Source organism: Cyclopterus lumpus, chromosome 17 (assembly GCF_009769545.1).
Source record: "Cyclopterus lumpus isolate fCycLum1 chromosome 17, fCycLum1.pri, whole genome shotgun sequence".
NCBI classification, from domain to species: domain Eukaryota; kingdom Metazoa; phylum Chordata; class Actinopteri; order Perciformes; family Cyclopteridae; genus Cyclopterus; species Cyclopterus lumpus.
In genome coordinates this window covers 1,418,512-1,432,942 of record NC_046982.1, presented here as the reverse complement: position 1 = coordinate 1,432,942, position 14,431 = coordinate 1,418,512, and the positions used below count along the sequence as shown (strand labels likewise).

The 14,431-nt window shown below is 45.3% G+C and overlaps 1 protein-coding gene across 1 annotated transcript in view; it reads right to left on the bottom strand.

Annotated features, from left to right (window-relative positions):
• Window positions 1-1,030: 1,030 nt before the first annotated feature.
• Window positions 1,031-14,431, bottom strand: part of LOC117746264 (putative ferric-chelate reductase 1) — a 56,476-nt gene continuing 43,075 nt past the window's right edge. Inside the window, exons 10-16 of the mRNA XM_034555299.1 lie at window positions 9,883-9,969; window positions 8,411-8,502; window positions 5,497-5,555; window positions 5,204-5,347; window positions 1,618-2,043; window positions 1,219-1,238; window positions 1,031-1,144 (exon numbers count right to left, since the gene is read on the bottom strand). Coding sequence (XP_034411190.1) covers window positions 1,055-1,144; window positions 1,219-1,238; window positions 1,618-2,043; window positions 5,204-5,347; window positions 5,497-5,555; window positions 8,411-8,502; window positions 9,883-9,969 — 918 coding nt within the window. The 3' untranslated portion in view covers window positions 1,031-1,054. The remainder of the gene's footprint in view (window positions 1,145-1,218; window positions 1,239-1,617; window positions 2,044-5,203; window positions 5,348-5,496; window positions 5,556-8,410; window positions 8,503-9,882; window positions 9,970-14,431) is intronic.

Here is a 14,431-nt window from a genome sequence, read left to right as displayed (position 1 = left end):
GGATGAGGATGGGACAGAGTGAGGGGAGATGATGAGGATGGGACAGATTGAGGGGAGGATGAGGATGGGACAGAGTGAGGGGAGATGATGAGGATGGGACAGAGTGAGGGGAGATGATGAGGATGGGACAGAGTGAGGGGAGAGGATGAGGATGGGACAGAGTGAGGGGAGATGATGAGGATGGGACAGAGTGAGGGGAGAGGATGAGGATGGAGACAGAGTGAGGGGAGAGGATGAGGATGGGACAGAGTGAGGGGAGATGATGAGGATGGGACAGAGTGAGGGGAGATGATGAGGATGGGACAGATTGAGGGGAGAGGTTGAGGATGAGGATGGAGACAGAGTGAGGGGAGAGGATGAGGATGGAGACAGAGTGAGGGGAGAGGATGAGGATGGGACAGATTGAGGGGAGGATGATGGGACAGAGTGAGGGGAGAGGATGAGGATGGAGACAGAGTGAGGGGAGAGGATGAGGATGGGACAGAGTGAGGGGAGATGATGAGGATGGGACAGAGTGAGGGGAGATGATGAGGATGGGACAGATTGAGGGGAGAGGTTGAGGATGAGGATAGAGACAGAGTGAGGGGAGAGGATGAGGATGGGACAGAGTGAGGGGAGAGGTTGAGGATGAGGATGGGTCAGACGGAGGGGAGAGGATGAGGATGGAGACAGAGTGAGGGGAGAGGATGAGGATGGGACAGAGTGAGGGGAGATGATGAGGATGGGACAGAGTGAGGGGAGAGGATGAGGATGGGACAGATTGAGGGGAGAGGATGAGGATGGGACAGAGTGAGGACAGTTTTAGGACGGGGTCAATGTGAGTGATATAGTTTATGCATTATAGTTATAACAACTTTAATAAAAACAGATATTATTATCATTTATGCCTGTTATAAGACATTTGGATTTACAACACAAAACAGTGTAAACTTTATTAATATATTGAACATTTTGACAACATTTTCATTAGAATAATAATGATTATCAATTTCGCAAATTCTATGTATAGAATATTAGAAATGCTCAGTTTGTTTTTGTTCTGTTGTTGCTCTCCTTATGACATCCCGATTCCAACCAACAGTGTCACCAAAAATGTCAAATTTCCCAGGAAAAACAGAGCCATCAAAAGGACATCAACTGTTGTCTGAAAATACAATACAGTTTAAATCAGCAGCATGCAATCGTTTCTTCAGTGATTTCTAGCGTTTTTCATCTTACCATTTTTGATTCCAAAATATCTGAAAAAAAAGAAAATCGATTCATTTAATCTGCTGTAGGCTACTTATAATACAATATTATTAGTAGTAAATATAGTAGTACATCTTTTTGTATGTGTAGTCAAGATCCTTAAAAATCGTAGTCAAACTTGACAGACCCATCAATAAAAGTGTACTCTAACAGCAGGACCCAAATAACAGACTTGGTTACACCAGAAAGTGGAGGCACACATTAATCTGCATGTGCTACTGTAGCTGGCTAGCTGCTACCTATTTATGAATAAATGAATGAAGCTGACGGTACACATATTGTACTAAATATAGAATAACCTCATCACCTATCCATCTAAATTATCGGCTAAGTAAATTAGACGGATTCAACAGGCTGATTAATGATCACCTTGCAGTGTCCGTGTCCTCTGCTCTTTGTTGGTGCTTAGCTCCATCCAACTACACACACACAGAGCAAAGTAAAATAGCCCACTATTGTGAGGATTGTTGTCTAAACACTGTTTGTTTTTTGTGAGTTCCGCCCACAGCCGAGCGTCTCTCCGTGAGCACAGCTGATCCCAGTCTCCCGTAATTGTCTCCTGATAAATACTCCGGTCATCCTCACCTCCAGTGTCAGTCTGTCCGTTTGCCAACCTGGTATCGACGTTCGTGAGTAGCCCGTGAGTAGCCCGTGAGTAGCCCGTGAGTAGCCCGTGAGTAGCCCGTGAGTAGCCCGTGAGTAGCCCGTGAGTAGCCCTGTGTGAAGAGGACCTCCCGCTTGTTCCACGGAGATCAGCGGTGAGTTGTCTGTCCTGTGTCGAGCCTCGGGTATCACACAGTCAACCCTGCCTGCCGTTTAACAGCCACTTTCCGGCGCGGATCGGAGAGGATTACATCCCGTTAGACAGCCACCTTCCGGCTCGGATCAGAGGATTACGTGCCGTTAAGTAGCCACTTTCCTGCACGCCTCCATTTTACCGTCAGCTTGCTGCCGCTACCATCAGCCTCTTCTCGGAGCGCAGGAACGTGTCTCCCCTGACAATCGCATATGTTCTCTGTCTGCTCTTGTCTACACCCGGGCCTAGTTGTTTGTTCTTGTTCACCATCTCTGCAATAAAACTACCCCTCTAAGAAAGAACTCTGCTGTCCTGTCGCTGCATTTGGGTCTGTGAACGCACCACACGATAACAAGTATAACTGAAGTGAACCAGTAAATAGATCAATACTACAACAACTACGCTCTGACTGTAAGTGCAATACAACTTGTAACTCATCAAGCGTGAACATGTAAAAAAAGCTATACCTAATTCAAAGTTCAGTTCAATTCAGTCTCTCATCCCCCACCGCTATGTTTAAATAAGCGCAGCACGCTAGCTCGTCTGATAGAAAATTGTTAAAAACAAGCTGTTGGTCTAGTACAACTGTTTAGCTTAGTTTGTTTTCATCAACTTCTCTGCTCCGGAGTCACAGCAGCCGTCCTTACTCTACCTGTGCTACCTGCAGGCAGTGGAACCAGAGGAATGACTGATACTTACTGATGTTTGTGTATAAACTTCCCTCAGGAATTATATTCATTCCATTTACATTTTGTATTTGTTTCCAGTGAGATATTAATGACTTTATAAGAATAAGTAAATAAATCTTTTTAATTAAAATTAAAATGTAAGGGCTGCACAGTGCAGTGCCGAGCACTGTCCAAGGCTAAATCTTGTTAATCCTGACATCCATTACATGTCATTTTACATTACATCCCTAATTGCAATGTTAATAGTTTATAATAAAAGTTTAGTTTATAATAAAATAAATAAAAGCGCAATACTATGCCAATATTACATTACATGTCATTTAGCTGACGCTTTTATCCAAAGCGACTTACAATAAGTGCATTAAACCGTGAGTCCAAACTCAGAACAACAAGAATCAAGCAAGTACAATTTCTTCAATAAAGTCAAACTACAAAGTACTATCAGTAAGAGACATTTAAGTGCTACTGAAGTGCTATCGGTAAGGGACATTTAAGTGCTACTACGGCATTTAAGTGCTACCTATTCAAGGTATAGTCGAAAGAGATGTGTTTTTAGTTTGCGCCGGAAGATGTAGAGACTTTCTGCTGTCCTGATGTCAATGGGGAGCTCGTTCCACCAATGAGGAGCCAGCACAGCAAACAGTCGTGATTTAGCTCGAAGTGAAAGAGCTACAAGCAGATTGGCAGAAGCCGAGCGAAGTGAACGGGCTGGGGTGTGAGGTTAGACCATGTCCTGGATGTAGACTGGACCCGATCTGTTCGCAGCACGGTACGCAAGTACCAATGTTTTGAAGCGGATGCGGGCGGCCACCGGTAACCAGTGAAGGTCGCGGAGGAGCGGAGTAGTGTGGGTAAATTTCGGTCGGTTGAAGACCAGTCGAGCAGCTGCATTCTGGATGAGCTGTAGAGGTCGAATGGCATTAGCAGGAAGACCTGCCAAGAGGGAGTTGCAATAGTCCAGCCGTGAGATGACCAGAGCCTGGACCAGAACCTGTGCCGCCTTCTGAGTGAGAAGGGGTCGGATTCTCCTGATGTTGTACAGCATGTACCTACAGGAGCATGTTATTGCGGCAATGTCGGCAGTCAGGGAGAGTTGACTGTCGAGCGTCACTCCGAGGTTCCTGGCAGTCGGAGTCGGAACCAGCACTGAGTTGTTTGAAGTTAATAGATAGGTCGTGGGTGGGAGAGCCTTTTCCTGGAAGGAGAAGTTCAGTCTTGTCCGGGTTAATTTTCAGGTGGTGTGCGGACATCCACTGAGAGATGTCGGTCAGACAGGCAGAGATTCGTGCTGCTACCCGTGCTTCAGATTGGGGAAACGAGAGGATCAGTTGGGTGTCGTCAGCATAGCTGTGGTAGGTGAAGCCATGCGAGCGAATGACAGAGCCAAGAGAGTTGGTGTACAGAGAGAAGAGAAGAGGACCAAGGACTGAACCTTGAGGGACCCCGGTAGTCAGAGGACAAGGCTCAGACACAGATCCTCTCCAGGTTACCCGGTAAGAGCGGTCGGTGAGATAGGATGAGAAGAGTGAGAGCGCGGTGCCTGAGATACCCAGGTCCTGGAGGGAGGACAAGAGGATCTGGTGGTTCACTGTGTCAAAGGCAGCGGAAAGGTCTAGAAGGATGAGGACAGAGGAGAGAGAGGCTGCTCTAGCAGTGTGAAGCTGCTCAGAGACAGCAAGGAGGGCAGTCTCTGTTGAGTGGCCTGTCTTGAATCCAGACTGGTGGGGGTCTAGAAGGTTATTACAGTGAAGAAAGGAGGAGACTTGGTTAAAGATAGCTCGCTCTAGAGTTTTGGAGAGGAAGGGAAGGAGAGAGACAGGTCTGTAGTTGTTGACTTCAGATGGGTCGAGAGTGGGTTTCTTCAGGAGAGGGTTGACTCTTGCCTCCTTCAGAGAGTTGGGGAAACAGCCGGTTGAGAGGGAGGTGTTAATGAGATGGGTGAGAAAGGGAAGAAGGTCCGGAGCAATAGACTGGAGAAGGTGAGAAGGGATGGGGTCAAGGGGGCAGGTGGTTGGGCGGGCAGAGGTTACTAAGGTAAGAACTTGATTGGGAGACAGGGGGATAAAAAAGGAAAACAAGGGGGAAGAAGGTGAAGTTACTGGAGGTGTAGTTGAGGAAGATGGATTAGTAAATGAAGAGCGTATGTCGTCTATCTTTTTTGTAAAGTAGTCAACAAAGTGGCTTGGTAGAAGGGTGGAGGGAGGGAGGGGGGGGGGGACAGGGGGGTCAAGGAGGTTGGAAAAAATTGAGAAGAGCTTTTTAGGGTTAGATAAAGAGGATTTGATTCTGGAATGATAGAACAAACTTTTGGCTGCAGTGATGTGTGTGTACATCAATATCGCCAAGCTAATCCTTTCTGAATAAGCGTTGAGAAACCTCCATGGATTTGCCATTTTGATACTTTCACAGTATATAGCACCTGCTTTATGATAAGAGAAACGAAAATCTCTCATGCAACACTCATATTCACCTGCACTGTTAAACTTCCATTTTAAATGGACTTCCAACAGAATGTAGCACAAAGCTTCCCAGCCAACCAAACCACCCATCACTTTCATCAGCAATTGGTCCAGACTGCTGTCAATCATCTTCAGGCCTGTCAATATAGCTGCAACTGTGTGATGTCACAAAAACACAGCATTTTAAAAACGTCTAGAAAGGAACCTTTATGGTATTAGTAGAATATATATATTTTTTTATCAGAGTGCAACAAAAGCAATGTTTAGGGTATTTAGCATTTCTTAATGCAAGACAAAAGCTTACCAGCTAAAACTTTTATAGACACTCCATTTAAAGCATGGCACCAGTTAAACAGGAACCTTCTGTGAATGAAAAGAGAAAACATATCAAATGTGAGCTGCTGAAACAAAACTGTCATTCTTGACCTTGTCCAACAGTAGTTTGACAAAACGCAGTTCACTCAGGATCCATTTGCTAGCTTTTAAGGAGCTTTCAATCACAACTTATAGTCGTCATCAGTGTCACATCCTGGTGCCCTGTATAAATTAAGTATTCTTATTTTTTCCGTTTTTGTATCATTTCCTGTCTTATTTCCCGCCTTTGTGATTGACCTTGATGGGTTTCACCTGCTCCTGATTACCCTTCCTCCCATGTGTAACCGGGTCGTTTATGTCGTTAATAAAGTAATACTTTGAACCGGGTCGTTAATAAAGTAATACTTTGAACCGGGTTGTCTGCATGACGCAACACTGTAAGAACACACGGATGAAGTATGTATGATGCGCTTTTTTGTAGTCCATCTCCTGAACTTTGTAGTTTCACCGCTGCAGACTGACATCACTAACATGCGCCTACCGTTGCATCATAACTACGTAGTTTAGTGAAAGTGGAGATTCTCTAAATAACATGGTTGTCTTCTTCTCATGAATTCTCCTTCCCATCTCTCCTTGACCTCGTGACATTTTTAACAGATCTCAAGGAAAAGTGGTTAAGGGTTAAAAACAGGTATGGGCGTCTTTGGCTTTTTAATCCGGCCCGTTGAATATTTGTGCAAGATTATCCAAACTATAGTAGAGACCGCTGTAACACTTCTCCGCTACCGACTTGAGTTTCCCAAAGCACAATGACGGCAACAGACCAGAATCGAGGCTTCTTAATGCTTATTTATTGCTGTTTGCGTGTGTGCTCTCCTGCCGCGCCTCCAAGCGCACCAGCTGCTTGCTGTGCTTTCTGCTGGCGTATTAGGCTGCGATTCCCGCTCACGCTTTCCATCCCGTTCTCCCCCGCCACTAGGGTGTATAATGGGGAGATACACAATTTAAACATCTGTTGGAGCTGACGTTAATTACACCTCTTTACAGCACCATGCCTCTACAGTTGAGCCTAACCACGCCCCACCACCACAATCGCAATCATTTTGCCTTTTTTCTGCATTACAGTTTCAGTTGGTCCCCAGTACGAACATAAGCCCTTATTAATAACAAATGTTTACGTTGTAAAATCAGACCCACAACAGTTGACTTCAGTCACTTCAACTGCTGTCATGTCCCTTGTCGCAAGACTATGAAACAGTGCAGCAGGAATTGCAATTGGAACCGATTGATCCCGCCGGAGATCCCGACTTCGGCGTCCACCACGCCATTTGCCACCTCATTTCACCATTACGAAGATTTCTATAAATCCCTCTTTTGCGAACGCACAGTCTCCCGACCGAAGGAGGCAACCATCGAATGCAACACCATCAGTCTGAAGAAAAACAAAACTTTCCAAACTGCGTCAGTCGCAGCGCAAATGACGTCACGATGCATCAGGCCGGAGAAACCCAGCCATCCGCTCCAGGTCGTATCACACCCTATTCAAGCAGACTCTGTACCAGAGACATCTCATCTTGCATTATTTTCAGACTTCACTACCAACCCATTCATATTCATCCCTTCATGACCAACATACTGAGTGGTACTTCCAGTGACTCATTTTCCACCTACCAGCTTCACTTTAGCCACTGCATTTACCTCCAGCGAGCCCAGTCCCATCTGCTCGACCACTCCAACCATCGACCGCGTCACACGCCCAGGCAACCGATTATCGGCACAACGTTACACTCGCATCTGCTCTCAGCAGTCCAATCAGGAACAAACCAAAGAACCGTGACCCTCTGACATCTGTACCACAGATGCAGCACAGCATTCCTCCTTCATCAAATAAATAAATAAACAAGCAGTAAAATCGATATTCATTACTTTACATTTAGCTGACGCTTTTACCCTAAACAACAGCTTTGGGAAAGACATCCATAACACAGGACGGTCCCATCGTCTCGAAATAACACTGTTCATGCAAAGGCCCACTCGGGTCTTAGCTCAGCAACAGTTCAGCATTCAAGCCTTCCATCCAAGGTGTCAAAACTTGACCACCGACTCACTCTCTTTTCCTCGTGCAAGAAGACCAACCCCTAGGTACCAGCATCCGACTCCCGACCGGACATCCATCACAGCTTCTCTACCCTTCTCGCTCCACAGGTTTCCATGGATCGTAATTACATCTGGACTGCGATCCTGCCTGTTATCTTCTCCTACCTTCATTAGTACTCAAATCACGAGTGTAACTTCTTCCTTTCTCGACCCCATCTCATTTCCTCATTTCTCGACCGCCCATTTCTATATCCCTCGACCCTAATCCCTACAACCCTTCATCCCTCGACCCTAATCCCTACAACCCTCAATCATATGGGTGGGGTATAGGGTGAGGGTCGTGTTGGGTGAAAGGATGAAGGGATGCAGGGACTAATCCCTGCATCCCTTCATCCTTTCACCGCAGGGATTCACCCAACACGATCCTCACCCTATACCCCACCCATATGATTTAATGTCAAACTAAGGCACAATTCTACTCGATTCCGCTCCACAGGCTTCCAAGGATCGCAATTACATCTGGACCACGATCCTGCCTGTCATCCTGTCCTTCCTTCATTAGTAGTCTCAGAGCATGATTAAATTAATTAGAATGGTTTGTTGTACATTGTTTTGAATTATAGCTATGTTTTATTTTGTTTCATATATGTTTAAAAGGCAATGTCTCTTTTTATGGCCATTAACTGTGTTTCTGAATTAATGATGCATCTTACTGATAGGGACACCAGGTGAGCAGAACACTGATTACTCTTGGCCTATTTCGATTTAAGGATTTGTTGAATCAAACACACATGCAATGTACCTACCGGGGATGTTGTGGTCCACAACGCAACAGAGCCAGAATGGGCTGGAGTAACGAAAGAATAATAACCAGGCAGCCTAACACAGGATGGGCTCCCTGAAAACAGAAACACTGATATTAACTAACATTATCCTATTGCAACAACTACTATGACGTTAACGATTAAAGACATCTGCGATGAGTATTTGGACAAAATAACCGTAACACTAAAGTGCATCTAATTCATCAGGAAATCTCAAATATAAATCAAGATATGTCATTGCACAGCAACAACTAAATTTAATCGAACAGAAGACTTGTCTTCTCATGCTGAGTAGAGCTGCCTCGAGGGCCTGTCAATAATACATCCATGGTCCGTGTGCCTTTTGATAGTTAATTTATTATATTATATCCAAAGAAGCAGAAACAAAAAAAAAAGGACTTGCACCCTTGCCTCGTCCGCCCGACTTTGTTATGAGAAGAGTGTGCGGCAGCTCCGAGAGACAGAACCCCAGTCAGTAAACCAGCACCGCACCATGTTATGATCGGATGCCGTCTTTATTATCTCCAGAGGGAATTTACATTGCTTTTTACTGTGGCCAGGGGTTTTAACAATGCCAGCCAGAGAAAGTTCTGCCAATATATCATCAACAACGCAGACACATACACAGATGCAGGCATTAGCTACATCGGTAATTACATCGATGAAGTTCATGAAGATAACTGGATGGACATTCCCAAATCAGAAGCACCAGGTTAAAAATCAAAACCTGGGCTGACGATTACAACCCAATCACTTCAGGAAATCCAGGTATGACCTCATGACCCATTTCAATTTGCATACAGGCAAAAAAGATGAACACATAATGCCATCGACTTAGCCTTCCACAGAATGCTGTTCATGGACTATAAGTCTGCATTCAATATGGTTGTGCCCTCATGCTCGGCATCAAGCTCAGAGACCCAGGACAGCACACCACCTTCTTTGTTTGGATCCTGAGCTTCCTTACATTACATGTCATTTAGCTGACGCTTTTATCCAAAGTGACTTACAATCATGTTATATTCATATACTGTAGAATAGCTACAGGGAACAATTCAGGGATAAGTGTCTTGCTGACACATCGACTAGGTCGGGGATTGAACCGCCAACCCCCTGATTGAAAGACGGACCTGCTAACCATTGACCCACAGTCATCCTAGGCACACCGGAAGCTGATAAGCATCACAACATCATCATCTCCTCAAAACGGGGGCCCCTCAGGGCTGCATGCTCAGCCCTCAAATATTATCCCTGTTGACTCTGTGCCCACTCTCACTTCCAACAACCTAATTAAATCTGCCCACCAGCCTGATTACCGATGGAAAAAAGGCGACCGATAGAGAGTAGGTCAAAGCCCTGACATCTTGTGGCCAGGACAACAACCTCCATCTCAAGATCTGCAAAACAAATACATCAGGAGGCTGCAAAGTAATTGATTGCTGCATTACACTGACCCCAGACCAGGCTTTGACGTATGAGAAGGAGAGGATGAAGGCGATAATTGTGGCTGCAATTGTCACACTCATCACTGCAACGTGGACCTGGAGAAGAAAAACAAAGTGCAAAATTATTATTAAAGAGGGCTTTACAATCTGTACACATACGACATCCCTGACCTTTGACCTCAGATCGGATGAGGAAAAACTCCCAAGAAATAGAAAAAACCCTTTCACAGGGAAAAAAGGGAAGAAACCTTCAGGAGAGCAACAGAGGAGGATCCCTCTCCCCGGATGGACAGATGAATAGATGTCATGTGTACAGAATGAACAGAGTTACAGAGTTACAACACATTCAATGAATATGACAGAAATGTATTAATAATTAGTAGGCATGGACCACGATCCAGATTTCCACAATCCATGAAGCAGAAGGATGAAGAGAAGAGGGGGTGGGGGGCGGCATCAGCAGGGCCATGGCAGGGGGCAGGGCCACGGAGGTTAGGAGGCCGGCCCACCAGGCATGAGGCATCACGAAAGAGGCCAGACCAATGAGTCCAGGCCTTTGAGGCAGGAGGCACAGAGAAGGAGGCAGGGCCATTGGGAAGGAGGCCAGGTCCAGGCCAGAGGCTGGATGCAGGGGCAAGGACCAGCTTGTCTGAAGGCCTTCATGAAAATGAAGGCCTTCATTTTCAACCAAGTCTTGAGTCTTGTCACTGACACTTCCTCTCTCCTGTTTTCCTCCCCTGTATCCCACTGGATCTGGATAATGTCCAGCCGTTTAAGTGTAGTTTGTGATGCTGATCCATATGCTATACTACCATAATCTAATCTGGCGTTAATTAAAGCTTTGTATATGTGTAACAGAGACGCAACCTCTGCCCCCCAGTCTACCAGACATCTCAGTACATTTCTAACTTTTTTACACTTATCACCAACACTTTTAATGTGGGCTTTCCATGTTAATCTTCTGTCAAAGTGCACTCCTAAAAACCGAAATGACTCTACCATTTCTAGTTTACTTCCATACAGATTCAACTGATAGTTTCCCCCCGTTCTCCCCTCCATTCTCCGTCTTGTAAAGAACATTACTTAGTTTTTTTTTACTTCTACTTGTTTTATCCCTTCTTGTAGTCTCCGAACAATATGTTCCAAGTTTCTACCTTTTTTCCATAAGGCCCCATCATCCGCAAATAGCGACCTCCCCATATCTGGTGAGACTGTTCCAAAGATGTAATTTATTGCAATAGAAAATAATATAGGACTTACCACACTCCCTTGTGGTGTCCCATTTTCTACCTCATATCTCCTTGACCTTTCAGTTCCTACTTTTACCTGGATAGTTCTTTTATTCACCCAATTAAACAGTGTCCCCCTATTTCCCATGAAATGCATTTTTATCAAAAGACTAATACATAATACATTCATCTTTCATTTACCATCCGTTCCATCCAAGTTTACATATATGTGATGTTAGGGCAATTGGTTTATAATTTGATGGGTCACTCGCATCTTTCCCTGGCTTCTTTATAGGGACAATAGCCTCCTTCCACCTTCTCCTTCAAATCGTATCACTACATTTAACATTTTTCTCCATTCCTCCACACACGTTAAAATCGTCTCTGAAACGCTTCTGGAGCCTGTTTTCTTTTAAGAATAAAGACCTCTCCAATCAACCCTGGCGGAGCTCATACAGTCTGTCGGTCTATTCGCCCAGAGCACACGATCGGTCCCACTTCCCAGTACCAGACACCGGGGCCCCTTTCTGCCTGGTTAATTAACTCTCATGTCATTTCAGATCCTGCCCGTCACACCGGATCATCCCTCATTCCCTTCACCTGGTCCTCACGCCTGTTTCACCTGTTGCCCATTTTCTCATTAGTCCCTTGTGTGTTAGTGCCAAACTCTCCAGCGTATCTTTGTCCCATGCATACTCCACCTATTCTGACCCTGTTTCATCTGTTCTGTTGACCCTGGATTTTGCCTGTCCCTTCTCGGATTTGTTTGCCTGTTTTGACTGACCTCCCGGTTTTGACCCTGCCTGAAACTAAGTAAAAGAGTTTCACTTGTCTATTTGCCTCTGAGTCGTACTTGTGAGTTCCATTACCTGTAACCCTTACACCTACAAAGCCTTGATTGGTGACGCACCATCATATTTTAAGGAGCTTGTAGTACCATATTGCCCCACTAGAGAGCTGCGCTCACTAAATGCGGGGCTACTTGTGGTTTCTAGAGTCTTAAAAAGTAGGATGGGAGCCAATCAGGTTGGCCCTGGTCCAGCCCCTAGATATGCTGCTGTGGCAGCAGGGTGTGGGTAGGCTCAGCTGCAGAGTGGGTGAAGCGGGGGTGTGGTTCAGGGAACAGTGCCGTGATGTGTAAATCAGCCTCAGCTGGGGTCAATTGGGTGTGTTTGTGTCTTCCATATAAGAGCAGGAGTAGCTGGAGAACGAGAAGGTAGAGCAGGTAGCAGATGCATGGAGCGTTCACAAGCGGAAACGGGACTGAAATGAATAAAACCTGTTACTGCCCTAAAGATTGTGTATGTGTTGCCCTCTTTTGTGCCTGCCGAGAATCAAACGTGTCACAGCTGCTATAGTCTGCTGGGGGATGTTTTCGGATACACTGAGCACATATCTCCTCTTCTCTCTTTACTTATGGATGAATTTACATCTCTTCATTGTACATTACTAACTCTGCTTCCTCCCCGGAGTCTTTATGACTTCACATCTCAAAGGGTCCATTGGACCTGGCTGTGTCTGATGCCTCCTGCCTGGTGAGCCGGCCTCCTGCCTTGGCCCTGCTGTGCGCTATGCTCATAGCCCCTGCTGATGCCCCCCGCCACCCCTCCTCTCTACCTCCTGTTTCATGGATTGTGGAGGTCCATTCATACATTCTGTCATATTCATGTAATGTGTTTATGTAACTCTGTAATGCTCTTCATCTGTACACATGCCATCTATTGCATCTGTCCATTGGACCTGGCTGTGTCTGAAGCTGGTCCTGGGTCTTTGCCCCTGCTGAGGATATTGCAGTGATGGTGACTTTAATGTTCTGATACTGGCTTGTGCCCAGCTGGTTAAGCAGTAGTTCAGATGGGGGATAATCATTGCATTAAAATACAGTTCCACAGCTTGCATGGTTAGACCGTTTCTTAAATACAGTAAAATGCGGGTTATAAACCAAGACTTTTTTCTTTTTCCCCCCCCCAACTTTGACACGGGCGGCTAATGATGCAGTTAAATTTGGGATTTATTTCCGCTCATCCCCAGAAATAATTACATTACATGTCATTTAGCTGACGCTTTTATCCAAAGCGACTTACAATAAGTGCATTAAACCATGAGTCAAAACTCAGAACAACAAGAATCAAGCAAGTACAATTTCTTCAATAACGTTAAACTACAGAGTACTATCCGTAAGTGCCATTTAAGTGCTAAACAACAAAGTGCTATTGGTAAGGGACATTTAAGTGCTACTAGAGTGCTACTACGGCTCTACCTTCCCTATTCAAGGTAGTCGAAAAAGATGTGTTTAATCATGTTGAATACACAACAAAACGCATAGGACGCAGCTTTTAAACTAAAGGCTATCACTGTGGCCATGCACTGGCCCGAACTATTCAATTCAATTCAGTTTATTTTGTATAGCCCAATATCACAAATTTGCCTCAGAGGGCTTTACAATCTGTACACATACGACATCCCTGTCCCAGGACCTCACATCGAATCAGGAAAAACTCCCCAAAAATAACCTTTCACAGGGAAAAAAGGGAAGAAACCTTCAGGAGAGCAACAGAGGAGGATCCCTCTCCCCGGATGGACAGAAGCAATAGATGTCATGTGTACAGAATGAACAGCATTTACAAAGTTACATAAACACATTACATGAATATGACAATGTATGAATGGAACTCCAATCCATGAAACAGAAGGAGGTAGAGAGGAGGGGGCGGGGCATCAGCAGGGCCAAGGTGGGAGGCCGGCTCACCAGGCATCAGACACCTCCAGGTCCAATGGACCCTATGAGACGTGAAGTCACAACGACTCCGGGGAGGAAGCAGAGTTAATAAGGTGCAATGGAGAGATGTAAATGTATCCATAAGGAGAGAGAGAAGAGAGGTGCTCAGTGTATCCTAAAACATCCCCCAGCAGCCTATAAGCCTATAGCAGCATATCAAGGGGCTCGACCAGGGCAAACCTGATTCAGCCCTAACTATAAGCACTATCAAACAGGAAAGTCTTAAGTCTATTCTTGAATGAGGTGACTGTGTCTGCCTCCCGGACTGAAAGTGGAAGCTGGTTCCATAAAAGACTAGAGAACGAACTAGAGGACTGGGACAACACAGAGAGCAGACAGCCGTGATGATTGTGCAGTGTATCTCTGATGTTCAAACAGGGTTATTTTTGTATTGCTCTGTTCCGTTCATTACTGGTGGTTGTTTCGAGGGTTTGTCAAGTACCGCTAAATTAGTGGCGTACAACACGCGGCGGCTTGTTTTTTTAGCAGATGCGGCGTAAAAAAGAGTGCGGGGCGCTTGATAGCCTACTTTTTAAAAGAGGGATTAGAA